The following is a 16,436-nucleotide window of genomic DNA, read 5'->3' as shown; positions in this document are numbered from 1 at the left end:
ATATATAAGTATTCTTATTATTATTAATTAGTGTTAATAAAATAAAACATTATTAATATAAGTAGGCTATATTGTTATTTTAAGTATTATATTCTATATATTTTTATATTCTATTAAAATAAAATCTATATATTGTATTTTCCATTACAATTTTTTTTAGTAACACATTAAGCTATTTAATGTCGTAACAGAGAATACTTTCCAGTAGAGGTCGCCATTGTACAGATGATATAATTGCTTCTGTAACATTCAGCTAATTTAATACTTATTTCGCTTGTGAGTTGTACATGAGTGCAGTTTTGCTTTATTCATCTATCTGCAACCACTGCTGTTCTTTATTCAGTGTCCTCTAATTCTCTGAACTAGTGTGCTATAGTTCAGAGAATTGGTATAGTCCACCCAAAAATTTAAATTCTGTCATAATTTACTCACTGTCCGTTTGTCTGTTCTTCAGACAGTGGATTGATTCAGCTTGAATTATAAAGTGAACCAACCATATATCGTCAACCATTAGCGATAAGAGTATAAAAGATATTTAATGCTTACATGGCAACAGCAAACAGTGGGGGAACTCTGAAAATTGTGTCTAGCAGCAGGCCGTATATAAAACTGTGGTTTAGGCACAGTGGGAGGTCTGGCTTCTGTGCTGTAAAGGCACACACCCTCAGCAGTTGGAGAACCATTAAGTTCTGGAAAAACTAGGGATTTGGCATGCCACACCTTTGGATTATTAATTTATGAACATCTATGGAGTTCTGTTCTTTCCACAGAGCATGACCTGCTATTCATTGATTCATTATTAGAATTATAACTGGGCTGTACTCATTGTGAACCTGATAAATGTCAACGGGTGAGTGGAGTCAGTACAAGACATTTTTGCACCCTGAGCCCATGTACAAACCTGAATGTCAGAGATAAACTCTTACGCTTTATGTTACCGAGAAGCTACGGCAGAGCTTTCAGCTGTTAACTCAAGCAGTCACGAGTGTCTGTGTCATAAAGGTGCTGGTTTATGTTAGGAGCTCAAAGCCTTTTTACTTGCCTTCCAGGATACTGAACTTCCAACCTGGTCTAATGGAAACTACTTACTGTTTTCACATTCACATGCGATTCTCCAGAACACCAAACACCCTTGCCATTCCGACCATTGCTGTTTGGGCAGCTCTTTGAACCCTGCAACCAGACAAGCAAATATTTCTGAAGGTAAACTGAAACTCAACCAGCAATGTCAAGCATGAACACAATATTTACCCATCCTGTTGTAAGTCATAATGAAATGCCCTTTTTCTGTAACGACATAACTGAAGAACTTGGCTGACATTATATCAAGATGGTTTCTATGGCTTAAGAAAAAAAGTGGAAATTATACTTCAATGGTAGCACAAGTAGTTTTTTTTTTCTGCAAATCAGCACAGGCCTATATCTTAACTTTTCATACACCTCCATCGCAATGCAGACATGCGCCAAGGGGGAGCAGAAGTGTGAATATATCATCTGACAGCTGTATTTAATGACAGCCATAAAAGAGAGAGTGCAGGCTTACAAAACAGATCCAGAGCCAATAAGACATTGGCTGTGGAAAATTAATCACAGCTATAATTGGCTATCAGACACAACCACCCATCACATATTTGTATGCAAATAATAGCTTATATAAAGCATGTAAGGGCCAGTTTAGCTCTGTGTCGACATGCAGCTCATCCAGTTGGGGTTTATTTTCCAATAACTGCCATAGCTAATTACCCCACTTAATACTTGGCTATTTGCCAAACAAGCACACAGAAAATCTATTATTTACTAGGGTAAAATGTACTTATTTTGTCTTCTCAGAAACATGCATCTGTAGATTCTGAAGGGCAGTACTAAATGAAAGAATATGATATTTTAACAAAATGAGGCAGAACTACACATCATCATCCTGTTCAAAAAGTTTACACCCCCTTGTTTCATTCTTAAGCATCAGTGAATGTTTTCACCATCTTTAATAGTTGTGTATGAGTTCATTAGTTGTTCTTAATGTGAAAAGATTAATCTCAAAATCATTCAGTCACTGTTGTAAAGGGTTGAATATGCTGGAAAACCAAATGTGCAGGACCTGAAGAATTGTTCTGAAGAACAATTGACAGTTTAACTGGTACTCATGAAATTCTTTACAGAACAAAAAACAGTTGTGGATCATCCTGGTAACGACAACAAGGTAAAGTTCACTTACTTTCCCCACAACCCTGTGAATGAGTGCGTTTACATTCACGTTCTACCCTATTATGCTTTTGATCTAACGTATTATGGTCATGTATATTTTTACCTGTATATTACCTTAGGCCCCGTCCACACGGAGACGCGTTTAGCTGTATACGCATACATTTTGTATCGTATAGGCGTTTCGTCCAGACGGATCCGGCGTTTTGGGAGAGTGAAACCGATATTTTTTTAAACCGGGACCCGGAGTGGATAAATCTGAAAACGCCGCCCTTGCGTTTTCGTGTGGACAGCGAATCCATAGCTGTTTCTCATTTAGAAGGCTGCGCCCTCCGGAGGTCGAATCCTTCTAAATGAGACACAGCTTATATATTTTCTGAAACGATGACGTCTTCAGCCCACGTCTCGCCCCTAGTCAGACACCGCTACGTCACGTAACAGCAACAAAAACATAAACAAACACTGAACGATTGTCTTTTTATTAACTAACATTAACACAGATTAATAAATGTATTGTTCCATGTTTGTTTGTATACCGCGCGCAAGGTTTCTGCGCATAGTCCGAGTCTTCTTCTCCGGTTTTAGTGTATATCTGTGGCAGAATTACAGCGCCACATGCTGGTCTGGCATGTATACTACATCGTTTTGTGTCGGTTTCGTGTGGACGCAGATATTTCTTGAGATGAGGTGAAAAAAAAGATCGGATAGGGAAAGCTCTGGCTTCGTGTGGACGTAGCCTAATGTTCCAAACAGTCCATTGCAATGTACAAAATAACCGTCATAGTAACAAGACGAACATTGCAACAATATAATGGCAATATAATATTATCTCTGAAGACGTCTGCAACTGATAACCGATACGCAAAAAGGCGGCAGTACTATATTTGTGAAAAATATGAGAGGGAGCGTGTGATGTGATACGAAAGACATGTGATGTATTTTTCCATAGACAACAATTAATATATATTATGAATATCATAATATTAGAATCTGACATCTGCTATTGACCAATCAGAATGAAGGATTGCAGATAGCCTACCATACGATATTCTTTATGACTTGTGGATTGCTATTAAATTAGTTGTTTTTGCCATGTTATTGTGCAGAGTGCAGTATAATTTATTCAGGATTTTCATCTAGCTGTATCTGTTGCCTTGCAGAAACTTGTAATCATTTCATTGTTTTTGTTTCCATGCTAAACTGCATGGCTCTGATAAGTTATGTGCCTGTGGTGCTCGGCCACTTGTTAACATTTATTTGGTTGACAGCACTTGCTAACTTTAACGTCAGTCACTGAGAAAATTCACAGTCAGGCCAAATTTAAGAAGAATTTACCTTAATGTTTACCAAATGAAGCCCAGGTGTGGATTATTGCTCATAGAAAGCAACATTTGGTGCAGGTCTTCCACTGTATTTGACTGTATGTAGTGCTAAACACATTAACAAGGCTGCAAACCGAATGAGACAGTTTAAGATTATAGAACGGAGCGTGTGAAACGTGTGCAAGAGGAAGATTTAAAACGCAAGAGTTAATTTCTACCATATGTTGGAAGTTGTTTTGTAAAAGAACAGTTGTTTCTGGAAAAGAACCTGGTAATGTCTCACTTAAGGTCCATGAGGGAACCCAGGTACTGTAAAAGACTTTAACTTTTGAGGACTGGCATAATTAAAGATCCTGGCCTGGTGCCCTATTCATTTGGTTTTAACAGCAGTAGTTGGGAATGACAGTAGTCTTTTAACTTGTTTATCTCTTAAAGCTAGTGTTTCTGGCTTGTTAAAATGTGCATATTTACGTCTCTTTGGCCAAACGCATTTACAAGATATCAATGGTATCTTGGCTTCGACTCTAAAGCAGCTGCAAGTCCCAAATGTCAGTTTGTGTTTTGAAGCAGACTTTAAAAGTGTGCCTGCTGCTGGAGATCACAAAAGACTTGGAACCTTTAAAATGTAAGCAGAAGGGATCAAAATTTGTGATGAGGTTTACAAATGGCTAGCGCATGCAACTACAATGTAAACCATGGGAAAGGATGTAGCTGGTTAATGCCTGGCTTTTGTCATTTCATTGCAAATTAAAAATTTTCAACTAGGTTCTCATATGCTATTGTGGGACATTTGCACAACAGTGCTCTTTGTTTGGAGTCTTTGGGTATCACTGGAATATTGTTGAAGATTTTATGCTTTCCGTTTGTCACCCTACTGCCACTTAAAATCTTGTTGGCGAATGTGGGAAATCATTGCTAGAATATCATCATATTGTTGATGCAACAGTCAGTGTTTAATTGTGTATTAATGTAAGTATGCACAGTATTTAAATGTACATTACTACTAGTACTAATACGAAGAGCCAAAAATCAAACTCGATTGAGGCCATGGGCCAAAAGCAAATGTTGTATTATATCAAATTATAAAACGGATAGTTCTGGTCCTTGATTCTGATTGGCTGAGCCGCGTTCGAAGCTGTTGTAAATTACTCTACAAACATACACCTTTGTTTACTTTGTGTGTTGCTTGGCAACCACTTTGTTACAACCACAACTGTTTCTGAGGAGCTACATTGTTTGGTGGAAGAATACTGTTTAATTATTAATATCATTACACTTTATTTGCTCTGTTTTATTTTGTGAAACCTAACTACGTATATGGAATAACCGTTTTATAAAAGCAGCCGTAGAGGTTTTACGGAGGTTTTTACTCCACTTCAGCTGTTATAAATTCACTGTAAATCACGGCTTCTTGGGGCTTATTGCTTTATTATATTATATTAAAATGTATTAAATAAAAAAAAAAAAATTTTATTGTAATTTTTAAAATCAAATTCATTTGCACTTTTTTTTTACATTTCAGTGCAAAAATAAAACAAAAAATATTAAAACAAAACGATAAATTGGAAAACAAATTAGTAATTAGAATGTTTATTTTAAAAATCCTTTACCTGAAAGTTTGAGTTAGCAAGACAGCGATTATAAACATAATGAAGCTGTAAAAGTTGACTAGCAAGTAGATGAGTTTTCCTGTTGGGTGTGATGAAATGTAAAAATCACAATCTGATGTATTTTATGTTGCAGAATAAAATGTGAAGATGGAGTTGTGTTAACCACAGGCCTTATTTCAAGCAAAAACCCATAAAACCCCCCCACTGACTTCAAGACGACTGAACCAGAAGTGCTGAAATGCGACCTGGTTTCTGGGTTTTGGCCTACAAAAGACTTATGAATGTCATCCTTGTAGCACTATTTGTATACAAAAGACTTGTTAAAGAGATAGCTCACCCAAAAACATTCATGTCATCATTGAACTAATGGCTGTGCATACTTTACCAAGGCATAAAATCACATGTACTGATCTAAAACAAATTCAAGTGAGCTTTGGAGGAAAGTGAATATAGGCCCATGTTCCAGTACTTTCAGGTCACTTGTGCATGAACAGATAAAACAGTTGTTTATTGAAGGGAAGACACGATGCAGGGTTTATGGAAGCCACATAAATGATCTGATAGACATCTTTAAAAACAGTCATGCATCCCATTATAGTATTTGGAACTTCTCCGAAACACCAGTCCAAATGAAAAACTGTCTAAACCTTTTATTAAAGAAAAAACTGTGAGAATAACATTAGAAAACTTTACAAGGTTTTCTGTGGATGTGGCATAAAAATCCAAGGCATTGCACTTTTTACAAAATATAAAAATGGTTATGAAAATAAAATCATTTAACAAGCAAAAGAAAGACAAAACAGATGAATGTTCAGGCTCAAAAATCTGAACGATGCATGACAATCTCTTATGTATGAGGGTCTTTGTTTCTCTGATACAAACAGAACTGTTCGTCCTATCACGTCTTGTGTTCTCCATGACAGTTTCTTTAGTAAACAGACAAAACATAAGAAACTAAATGAAAAAGTGGTTCAAGACCAGCAAATCTGTGTTAAATGTAACAAATGCAGTGTGGCATCACAGGACAAAAACTAAACGAAACAATAGCACACTCATTCTCACATTTGAAAAACACTTCTATCAAAAGAATTAGAAAAAAACAATTATTTTAGAAAAAGTAAAAAAATTACATAGGCATGAAATTGCATTATGGATGTCTAGAAGCACAGCAATAAAATGTACTTTTTAAAATCTTTATTTCTGCAATAGTCAAATTTTGTCAGTGTAAACAAATAAATTAGTATTTACAATGTCTAGGTTCTGAAAGCATTGCGCAAAAAAAAAAAACAGACATAACTTGATACTGAATTGCAAGAGTCATATAAATACTTTACACAAGTAATTATGATACAGTCTTAATATAAACATCTTCATCTCAAAGGTCTCTAAAACATTTATATGCTGATAAAACCCAAAACCCGTTAGAATCGAGGGTTGTAGAAAAAGATGTCTTATTGTCTTCATTACAACAACAAATCCAAAGGAGAAAAAATTCTGCACATTGTAACAATACACAGGAAGTAAAAAAATCTTGTGCAAGTAAAGCAGTTGGTGATAAAGATGTCAGAGGATGAAGCTTTGTGATTGCTTTTCCTCTAGATTGTGTTTCATTTTGTAAAGAAATACCACATGTAATGTTCAATTAACCGTACCCAAACTTTGGCTAAAAAATACTGACTCAAGGACACAAAAACATTGATAAGAAAAATCCCCATAAATGTGCTTGTAATTTAAGTTAATTCTTTCTCCTCAGGAGGAGGTTTGGGGCCTGTTTCCTTTTTGTAGTCCACCAAAGTCTTTTGTGTTTTGTCAGAGAGTGAAAATGTGTTGTTGTGCTATAGTTTTTTAAGGGAGTCATTTCTTCTCTTTCTCAGTTATCTAAAAAGCAGAAAAAAGTGGTTAACTGGCTTGTAACAAGTGAAAGTCTTGGCTTTGCTTGTCTTTTCTGTTATGCTATGCAATATTTTATCAGATAACAATAACAATAATAACAACAGCAACAATAATAATGTCTTAAATGAATAATAAAAATAAAACCAATTCCCATTTTTTTGCTACTAAATAAGTAATCTCAAATACTTATGCAAATATATTATATAAATACATACATTTTAAAAAATAAGGTATAAAACAAAAACATATACACATGAATAATAATAAAACTTTACAATTATATTTATCATTAATTCCTGTAATATAATATAATATAATATAATATAATATAGGCATAATATAATATAATATAAAATAATATAATAATGCATTTTTACTTCATTTATATGAACATTTACATTTATTAAAAATTAATTTGAGTATTAATATAAAAGCACTAAAATGATATACTGAGATTAGTATATAATATATAAAATTTTTATACAGAGATTAGTGTGTCATTTTAATAAACGGCCACATTCTGTTATGACAAACTACTCACCTCGACACTCGTACTTGAGATCAGAGAAGTAAACCAGTTCTTGGGAAAACACGAACAGTCCTAATCTCCCTCCTGCAAAGGTTTTATCATAAACTGGCCCCGAGTCTGCCATGATCTGTTTCCCCTCATAAACCACCACTCTGGAGAAAAGGAATATAGGTCTGTTAACTCTACACACTTGACAAGATTACGTGGCAGTTAAAGGCCTTCCCGTTAATCACCTGATGAATCCTGTCTTGGGTCTGTGGATGAGATGCCACCTGTACGCAGTGTAATCCTTCCAGCCGATATTCTTAGGGTCGTGCCACAGTGTGCGGACCTGCCAGACCACATGCAGCAATTAGCTTATCATGAATGCTAACAGATGTCATATTTGCTGAGCAGTCAGCCTCACCTGTCCAGGAGTGTCACCAGTGTGCCAGAGGGCGTTACGCAGGTGTTCCCCTGTGCCCGTGGTAGAGTTGACCACTTTCAGAGAAACTCCAGCGATGCCAAAAGCTTTTGAAGGATTAACTTCCCAGTACGTCTGAGTTATCTGCTTCCACATTACCACATAAAATCGACTGCTGGATTGATATCCAAACACAAACCCCGCATAGTCGTCATCTCTGTCAGTGTTGACGTAGAAAGTGCCACTGAAATCCACAGCGTTGAACTCATCGAAACCTGAAGAGCGATTAAAACACTGAAGTCTCATTTACTCAAAGACATCAAACTCTAATTAAAAATCATGACCAGACGGGCTACTCTGACAGCTCACATACTCACCCACTGCAATACCGGGGTCAGAATTGGCCGTCTGAACCAACTCTTTGCCCTGATGTCTGACCACCCAGTTGGGATCAATTTGTGTAGTTCCTTTGGGGTCCAAATGCACCATCTGAAACTTCCGGAAGTCAGTGTTACCGATGGCGTCGTTCTCAGGGCACACATCCAAAATGTCTGGAATGTTGTCATTGTCAAAATCATCTCTGCAGACATCGCCTCTTCCATCCCCTGTAGATAAAGTTAGATTAGTTCATCATTCATATCAGTAGATCTGTTAAAGTGGTTAAATCTGCCATCCTTACTTTTTTACAACCAAAAACATATACACATACACAATACAATACATGCTTCATTTATATTAATATTTAGATTTATAAAAATGTAAATAATACATATTCTAAAAAATAATTATAAAAAAAAAACAGTAGTAATTAGCCAATTAATAATAATAATAATAATCAGCCCACAATTTCGAGTGTGATTATATTATATTATATATTGGTTAATAATTATTTAATTAATTTGAATATTCATATAAATTAACTAAAATGTTTTATATTATACTACAGGGGAATGTACAGGGGAAGTCGTGGCCTAATGGTTAGAGAGTCGGACTCGTAACCCAAAGGTTGGTAGGTGGGGGGAGTGAATGTACAGCGCTCTCTCCCACCTTCAATACCACGACTGAGGTGCCCTTGAGCAAGGCACCGAACCCCCAACTGCTCCCCGGGCGCCGCAGCAAAAAATGGCTGCCCACTGCTCCGGGTGTGTGTTCACGGTTTGTGTGTGTTCACTGCTGTGTGTGTGCACTTTGGATGGGATAAATGCAGAGCACTAATTCCGAGTATGGGTCACCATACTTGGCCACATGTCACTTCACTTCAGAATATTATTACATGTAATATATTAAATTTTTCTTTATTAATTTTTACTGTTTTTTATTTTATTTTAATAATTATTTTTTATAATATTTATTAGTACATAATCTGAACATTAATATAAATGAACTAAAATGTATTATATTGTACTATATTATTGAGTATTGTGGGTAATAAAATTGTAAGTGCTACACCAAAAGGAGAAATACTGTAACAAAAAAGAAGCAGAAAGTTTAATCTGGTATCCCAGCTCTCCTCTTTAAGCACAAAGCAATCTCAGCTGTCTTTTCATGTCATGTACATTAACATATGACTGGTTTCAAATGTGAAATCTATTAAATCCAGACTTTAGCACTCAAATAAAAGGGAAAAGTCAAGTAGGCTTTTGCACAGATGCCAGCTCTTTGCTAATGTGTCTGTTTTTACAGTAGTTGACTTTCTCTCTTTGGAACCATCTTGACACTATCAAATAAACAAAATATAATGAGGTGTGAGAAGTAAGCTAGCACCTGACAACTTCAACCTCCAACTGTAACCTGTTTCCATTTTCCCACCAACACAAAAAATAAGGTAGCCTTAACAAAATGCAGCACAGTGGGGCAAACCACATGCAAGCTGTGAGAGTGTGACATCATTTTCCTTGACCCTGGCTACACTTAAGGAAATTTTCCAGTTGTAAATATGTCTAAATCTCAAAGGATGCAAAAGGGAAAAATGTGGCCAAAAAAACTTGGACAAAAATGAACAGATTAAAGAGGACTGGCTCTGACTCTTTTAAAGTTTTGTAAAGTTAGCCATGCAGATAAATTACCATTTTACAAAAAAAATTCACATTTCAGCCACTGTTGCATTTCTAGACAGAAATGAAGTCTCAGCATTTCTATAACTGTTATTGTGTGTGCATCCATGTGCTAACCTTTCTTTTCACAGTCAGTAGAAACTCAGACAAACACTTCTACTGAAGATATTTTAAGCAATAGATTCACTCACCATCAGAGTCTAGTTGATCTTTGTTTGGCACCAGTCTGCAGTTGTCCTTGTCATCAGGGATTCCGTCATTATCATCATCAAAATCACAAGCATCTCCTTTCCCATCTTTGTCATGGTCGGCCTGGTTGGCATTGGGAATGTAGGGACAATTATCCAGGCTGTTCTGGTGACCGTCCTCATCAATGTCCTGATTGTTGTCGCACTCGTCACCAACTCGGTCATTATCGGAGTCAGTCTGTTAAAACATACAAATGACTTTGTTAAACTGTTGCAAAACATTCCTCCTTGTGTTTACTGGAAAGAGTTGAGATAGAGCCTGTTGTACCTGGTCAGGGTTGTGCAGCAGAGGACAGTTATCACACTGGTCTCCCACTCCATCCATATCTGTGTCCTTCTGGTCAGTATTGTACATGTAGGGGCAGTTATCATGCTCATTCAGAATCTCTGCAACACAAGCAAACGGTTAACCATCTGGAAAAACAACAAATCTGCACCTGACTGTTGTGAGGCATTTGCATTGCTTTCGGTATATTATATATTTACTTTAAAAAATGCACTTGGGTTTAAACAACAAGTTTTGTTGACTTAGTAATTGTGGGAATGCATGTGGTAGTTTCTCACCATCTCCATCAATGTCTACAGAGCAGGCATCTCCCTCGCCATTACCGTCTGTGTCGATCTGAGCAGGGTTGTGCTCATATGGACAGTTATCACAACGATCACCGACAAGATCTTTATCGTAGTCAAATTGCCTTGGATTGTACAGTAGAGGACAGTTGTCCTGGGGCACGGGAGAAAAAAAAGCTTAGTTTACATAAAAACAAAACATGACTAATTTTTATTAATATATAATTAAGAAGTCTGCCTACCCCCTCATCCATTATTCCATCATTATCATCGTCTTTGTCACAGGCGTCTCCTTGACCGTCTTTATCAAAGTCTTCTTGGCCTGAGTTTGGAAGGTTGGGACAATTGTCCTGCACGATAAAAGGAAAAAAATATTATTTTCCTTAGTTGGGAAAATTAACATTTAGGACTACTTAATGTGTTAAAAATGAATGCAACTAATGTAGCATCTGTTTTACTGTCTATGAATTAAGTAGACTATTTAAAATACACTTCTGGATTAATTTAGGGATTCAATGTGCAATTATACTCTAAAGTTCAAAGTTTGCAACAAGTAGGATTTTTTTTAAAGAAATTAATACTTTTATTTAGCAAGGGAGCATCAAATTGATCGAAAGTGACAGTAAAGACATTTATAATGATTTATATTTCAAAAACTTTCTATTCATTAAATAATCTTGAAAGTTAATGCATTATGGTCTCCACAAAAAAACATGAAGTAACAACCTTTTCAACATAATAATGATAATAATAAGAAATGTTTGTTGAGCACCAAATCAGCATATTAGAATGATTTCTGAAGGATCATGTGACACTGAAGACTAGAGTAATGGCTGCTAAAATTTCAGCTTTGCCATCACAGGAAAATGTAATTTTTAAAGTATATTTTATGTATTTTTGAACAAATAAATGCAGCATTGGTGAGCATGAGTGACGTCTTTCAAAAATGCAATTATTTTCAGAAACTTTTGCAATTAGGCCTAATTGGTCGCATGTTTAGTCAATTATCTTATAGCCACAGAAAAGACAATAACTCTATTACCTTTTTGCAGTGATAGGATTGGTTGGCTCCACACACCAGGTTCTGATTGGGCCAGCCATCAAGGTCAGAGTCCTCGCCGCAGATAAGGCCGTCCCCAGCATAGCCGATCTTACACTCACATTTAAACATGGGGTCAGTGAAGTGGCCAAGGTAGATACACTCAGCGGACCTGTGGCAGTTGTGAGTCTTGTCTTTGCAGGGGTTTTCTTGCTCGCATACCTGAAAAATAAACAGACTTCAGAAATGCTTAACAGCAGTCCAATTATGGTGAATGAACTGGTTCATAGCCTCAGGAGACAACTGGGAATTATGCTGTGAGGCCCTGAAACCACTTAAACTCTGCGAACCCGGATACGGGTCCAAAATCACTTAAAAAATATTTATGCTTCATTTGCAAAGCCTTCCTTATATGGTATCAGCCCATATCATTTGAAAGCTTAGAGTGTCTTCTTTACAAAGAATATCATTACTTTTGGTTTTATGATACATAAAACAGTAAAATTAAGCTTAGAAATGTATTTGTCCCACACACGAATTTCTGCCTAATAATTTAATTTTTTAAACTAATAATTATTAATAGTGTATTTTTTATATTTTTCACAAAACAGTCAAGTCATATATCACAATAAAGCTCTTATTCTCAGGAATTTGATTTGTCACAGAAGCGCAACAGAAGCGCACCAGAGAAAAAAAGACTCTCTTTTGGCAAACACGCGCTCTCCAAATCATAGCAGCTCCGGCCAGCGGCTCTTATGTTCTACAACTCTGGGCTACTCTGGGCTGCTCAGTGGGCGACAATAGGTCAGATTACACGCCACTCAAGCGCGCCAGCCACTGAGAGCCGTGAAATTTGACACCTCTGGGTCAATAGACAAGAGGGAGAGAGAGAGGATCCGGGAGAACCGTGTACGTTTCACACTCCAGACCAGTAGGTGGCGGACATGCACCTTTAACGTTGGTTTGCCAATCCGCCAAAAAAAACTCGAGAGAAGAAGAAGAAGAGAGGATCCGGGTCAGCGCTGGAGCTGTTTTGAGCGTGGGTCTTGTAGTTTTTTTGACTGTTTTGAAGGCGATAATGGCACGCTGGAAGGCAAACGCATCGGCGGCACGGATAAAACTTATATTTGACAGTAAACCAAAAGCTAAAGATGATGAAGAACGTTCAGCGGCGCGGTGGAGAGGAAAGGACGCGCGTCTGGTGAGCGCATATGAGTGCTTTTGCTCCGTTTTAGATAGAATCATTATTTTGAAATGTAAAAGCACAGCTAACAATCTGATAAACGATGTATTGACAGTAAAGTACAGTACAGGATGCGTTTCAGTAAATATACATGGATATTATTACAGTGCTATGTTTATAATCAGCTATTTCTTTGTTTCACATTCTGAAGACCAGATAGCAGCCGTGAGCCTGTGGCAGAAGCAGTTAGCATGGAGCTAGCGGCGCAGCTCGCGTCTGATCTGCAGGAGGCAGTTCATGTAGGCAATGGATGCTAGCAAAGGAAACTCACAAAGACACTTTTAGACGCAAAAAAGGGACAATTTTACTCCCTTCGGTTATAATTCAATAGCTCCTGTTTAGAAGCTGTTATTTGAAAGATAATTTTTTCTGGCACATCTTGGCACCTAGTGGAATTAAACAATATAAGTTGCAGAGAGCTGGAGCAAATAGAACCTGAATAACAGACTTTCAAAAAAAAAAACATTCTGAAAAAAATGTTTTTTTTTTAGTGTTTATTGTAATATTTAAAACATACAGTATATAATGTTATTTATGAAGAATTACAACCATATTTTGTAGTTCAAAGGGTTTTCTATACAATGACACCATTTTTGTTCATTTCCTCCATTCTATGTGTGTAGGGTAAACATTTGAATTTGGGTATGCCAAATTTAGGCGAAAATACACAAAAACGCCACAGAGCTTAAGGGGTTTTAAAACACTTTCTATTGATCATTTCCTACTATTTTGTTGGTTTCAGCTGTGCACAACTGGGCAGTTTATATGAAAAGCTATTGGATCGCAGCAATAAAATGTGAGACAATTCCTTTCAGCCCTTTGTCATTTTACTACTCTTGGGCGCTGGATCAAAGCAATGCAAGCTGGAGCTTGGTGACAAACCTATTAGTTGTGGACGTTATGAAACATTTAGACAAAAATGAGTCAGCTTTCCAAGAAATCTGCAAAATTTATTAATCCGAGAGGAATGGAAGAACTAGAGCAAGATCCATATGCTTGGCCACCATTATGGGCCCGAAATATTTTTTTCATTTAGAAGAAATGCTTTGTCCAAAATATCTCAGAATACACTTTCTACTCAGACTATCACTCTGGAGCAACTTTGTGCAAAAGTTCCATAACTTTAGCATAAATACAAACAACATAATGCATGGTCCACAGTCATTTCTGGGAAAGAACTGTCCGATTAGACAAGAAGAGACAATTTTGTTTAGAAGGCATGAAGTGGCAGTTTTACATAAAATAGCTGATTCCAAAATAATAGTAAAGTATGGATTATTTACCATAACTCAGAAAACAAATGGAATACATCACGTTTGAACTAGCACTTTCAGTTTTGTGTACAAAATCTGTACATCATCTAATGTGCATCAGACGGTCAGCAAACAGACTGTGGGCGGCACGTAGGCTTGCTGTCTGAGATTCAGCCAGGCTAATGACACATTTATATACTTGTGCAATAACACATTTATATACTTGTGCAATAATTGATCCAATCTGTCCATAAATTGCATAACTAACCTGTTTATTTAGCTTGGCAGCCTCCACTCCCATTCCAAAGGGCTGATTGCCTTTGTATCGAGGAGGGCAAGGCAAGCAGTGGAATCCTGGGTCTGTGTTGACACAGCGCTGGGATTCACCGCTTTTAAAACAAAGATCAGGTACCATGTCACACTATAGGACAGAAGAAGCAAACAGAGATGTTAGGAAACGTTTGAAAAAACATTTCTGAATAATTTTTCAAATCAGTGGATCAGTGGAGCAAGGGCTGGAGGAACATTTTTGTTTGGCTATGCTTTCCGTGTTGAATTGTGAGTAATGCAGTATAACAATTGCTTGTCACACAGCCCTAACTACATTATACTTTTCCCAGCTCCAGCTCTTTTCCCTTTGTACCTCATTCACATCCTCACAGAATGTTCCATTGCCACGGAAACCAACAGGGCAGGGCCCGCACTCCCACGAGCCGTCAGTGGAGCTGGTGCAGTCAACACCCCCGAAGCACGGGTTAGATAGACAACCATCTGAGGAAGCAGGGAATAAAAAGGGAGAGGCTTTGAGTTTACTCATGAAATTGATATGCATTTCATAAATCTCAGGATGAAACTAGAGACATTATGCATGACGTGTCAGTCTAAAGTGGTCTTTAAATAATAGAGCCCATTGATAAGATGAATTTCACATGTATGCAACCGTTCAAAGGTTTTTGAAAGAAGTTTCTTATGCTAACTAAGGCTGCATTTATTTGATCAAAAATGTAGTAAGAACAGTAATATTGTGAAATATGATTACATTTTAAAATAAATATTTTCTATTTTAATGTTTAATGTTGGCAAAGCTGAATTTTCAGCATAATTACTCCAGTCTTCAGTGTCACATTATCCTTCAGAAATCATTCTAATATGCTGCTTTTGGTGCTCAAGAAACATTTCTTATTATTATCAGTGTTGTAGTGCTGCTTAATATTTTTATTTAAACCATAGTGCTTTTTGATCATTTTTGATAAATTTGATGATTTTCAGAATTTTTTTGATGAATAAAAAGAATTAAATTTATTTGAAATAGAATCCTTTTGTAACATTATAGATGTATTTATTATTACTTTTACCTTTGCTGAATAAAAGTATTAATTTCTTTGAAAAAGACTTACTGATCCCAGACTTTTGAACAGTAGTGTATCACCGTGCCTTTTCATTTCCCCTCTAACTCCCAATCAGATGCTAATTCAACTTTCCGCTTTATTGTAATTTATCATGGTTTAAAGGCAGCGTAAAAATAGACCTCTAAATGAACAACAGCTTTTAACGGTTTTAAACAGCTGCTACTTTTATTGTGACCAGACTGAGCTGAGGCAGAAGGTTTAATATTGGCTCGGCAATGGGGACAAGAGCACAGGGACATCCACAATATGGTCCCATAGATAGCCAAACACAGTCTATGAGTGAGAATATGCAGGGCCGGATATACCTCTTTTCGTGACATAGGCAAAACAAATTTTTGGGCCCCCCTTCCCTATTAATATGTTAGGCCTAATATTACCACCCAAGCAAACAAAAATATTTCTTAATCAGTGCAAACCGTTACAGTGTTTTCTATCGCAATAAGCGCTTGCGTTCAGTCAAAAAAAATCGAATGTAGCTCTTAATTTGTTTGAGGACTGAGAAAGACCATTCCATTAATAGGCGCGGCGACGTGGCCACATAATAACCACTTCGGGAGTGCATTTCTCTAATAATTTTAACGGCTTGGAGTCACAACCACACATCAATACTGTTCAGATGATTGTTTCAAGACATTTGACATGTTTCCGTCCTGAAATCTCGTGT

At 36.7% G+C, this 16,436-nt stretch overlaps 1 protein-coding gene across 1 annotated transcript in view; it reads right to left on the bottom strand.

Annotated features, from left to right (window-relative positions):
* Nucleotides 1-6,256: 6,256 nt before the first annotated feature.
* The window catches only part of LOC107705413 (thrombospondin-2-like), a 23,381-nt gene continuing 13,201 nt past the window's right edge, over nt 6,257-16,436 (bottom strand). The window contains exons 11-22 of the mRNA XM_016508690.1: nt 15,007-15,134; nt 14,632-14,784; nt 11,871-12,089; nt 11,071-11,178; nt 10,823-10,982; nt 10,527-10,645; nt 10,202-10,436; nt 8,334-8,561; nt 7,960-8,231; nt 7,787-7,884; nt 7,566-7,705; nt 6,257-7,009 (exon numbers count right to left, since the gene is read on the bottom strand). Of these exons, the coding sequence (XP_016364176.1) occupies nt 7,002-7,009; nt 7,566-7,705; nt 7,787-7,884; nt 7,960-8,231; nt 8,334-8,561; nt 10,202-10,436; nt 10,527-10,645; nt 10,823-10,982; nt 11,071-11,178; nt 11,871-12,089; nt 14,632-14,784; nt 15,007-15,134 (1,868 nt within the window). The 3' untranslated portion in view covers nt 6,257-7,001. The remainder of the gene's footprint in view (nt 7,010-7,565; nt 7,706-7,786; nt 7,885-7,959; nt 8,232-8,333; nt 8,562-10,201; nt 10,437-10,526; nt 10,646-10,822; nt 10,983-11,070; nt 11,179-11,870; nt 12,090-14,631; nt 14,785-15,006; nt 15,135-16,436) is intronic.

The sequence above is a fragment of the Sinocyclocheilus rhinocerous genome, unplaced genomic scaffold (assembly GCF_001515625.1).
Source record: "Sinocyclocheilus rhinocerous isolate Xijiao unplaced genomic scaffold, SAMN03320098_v1.1 scaffold564, whole genome shotgun sequence".
In the NCBI taxonomy this organism is placed as follows: domain Eukaryota; kingdom Metazoa; phylum Chordata; class Actinopteri; order Cypriniformes; family Cyprinidae; genus Sinocyclocheilus; species Sinocyclocheilus rhinocerous.
The sequence above is the reverse complement of the archived record's forward strand: the minus strand, read 5'-3'. Positions and strand labels throughout refer to the sequence as shown.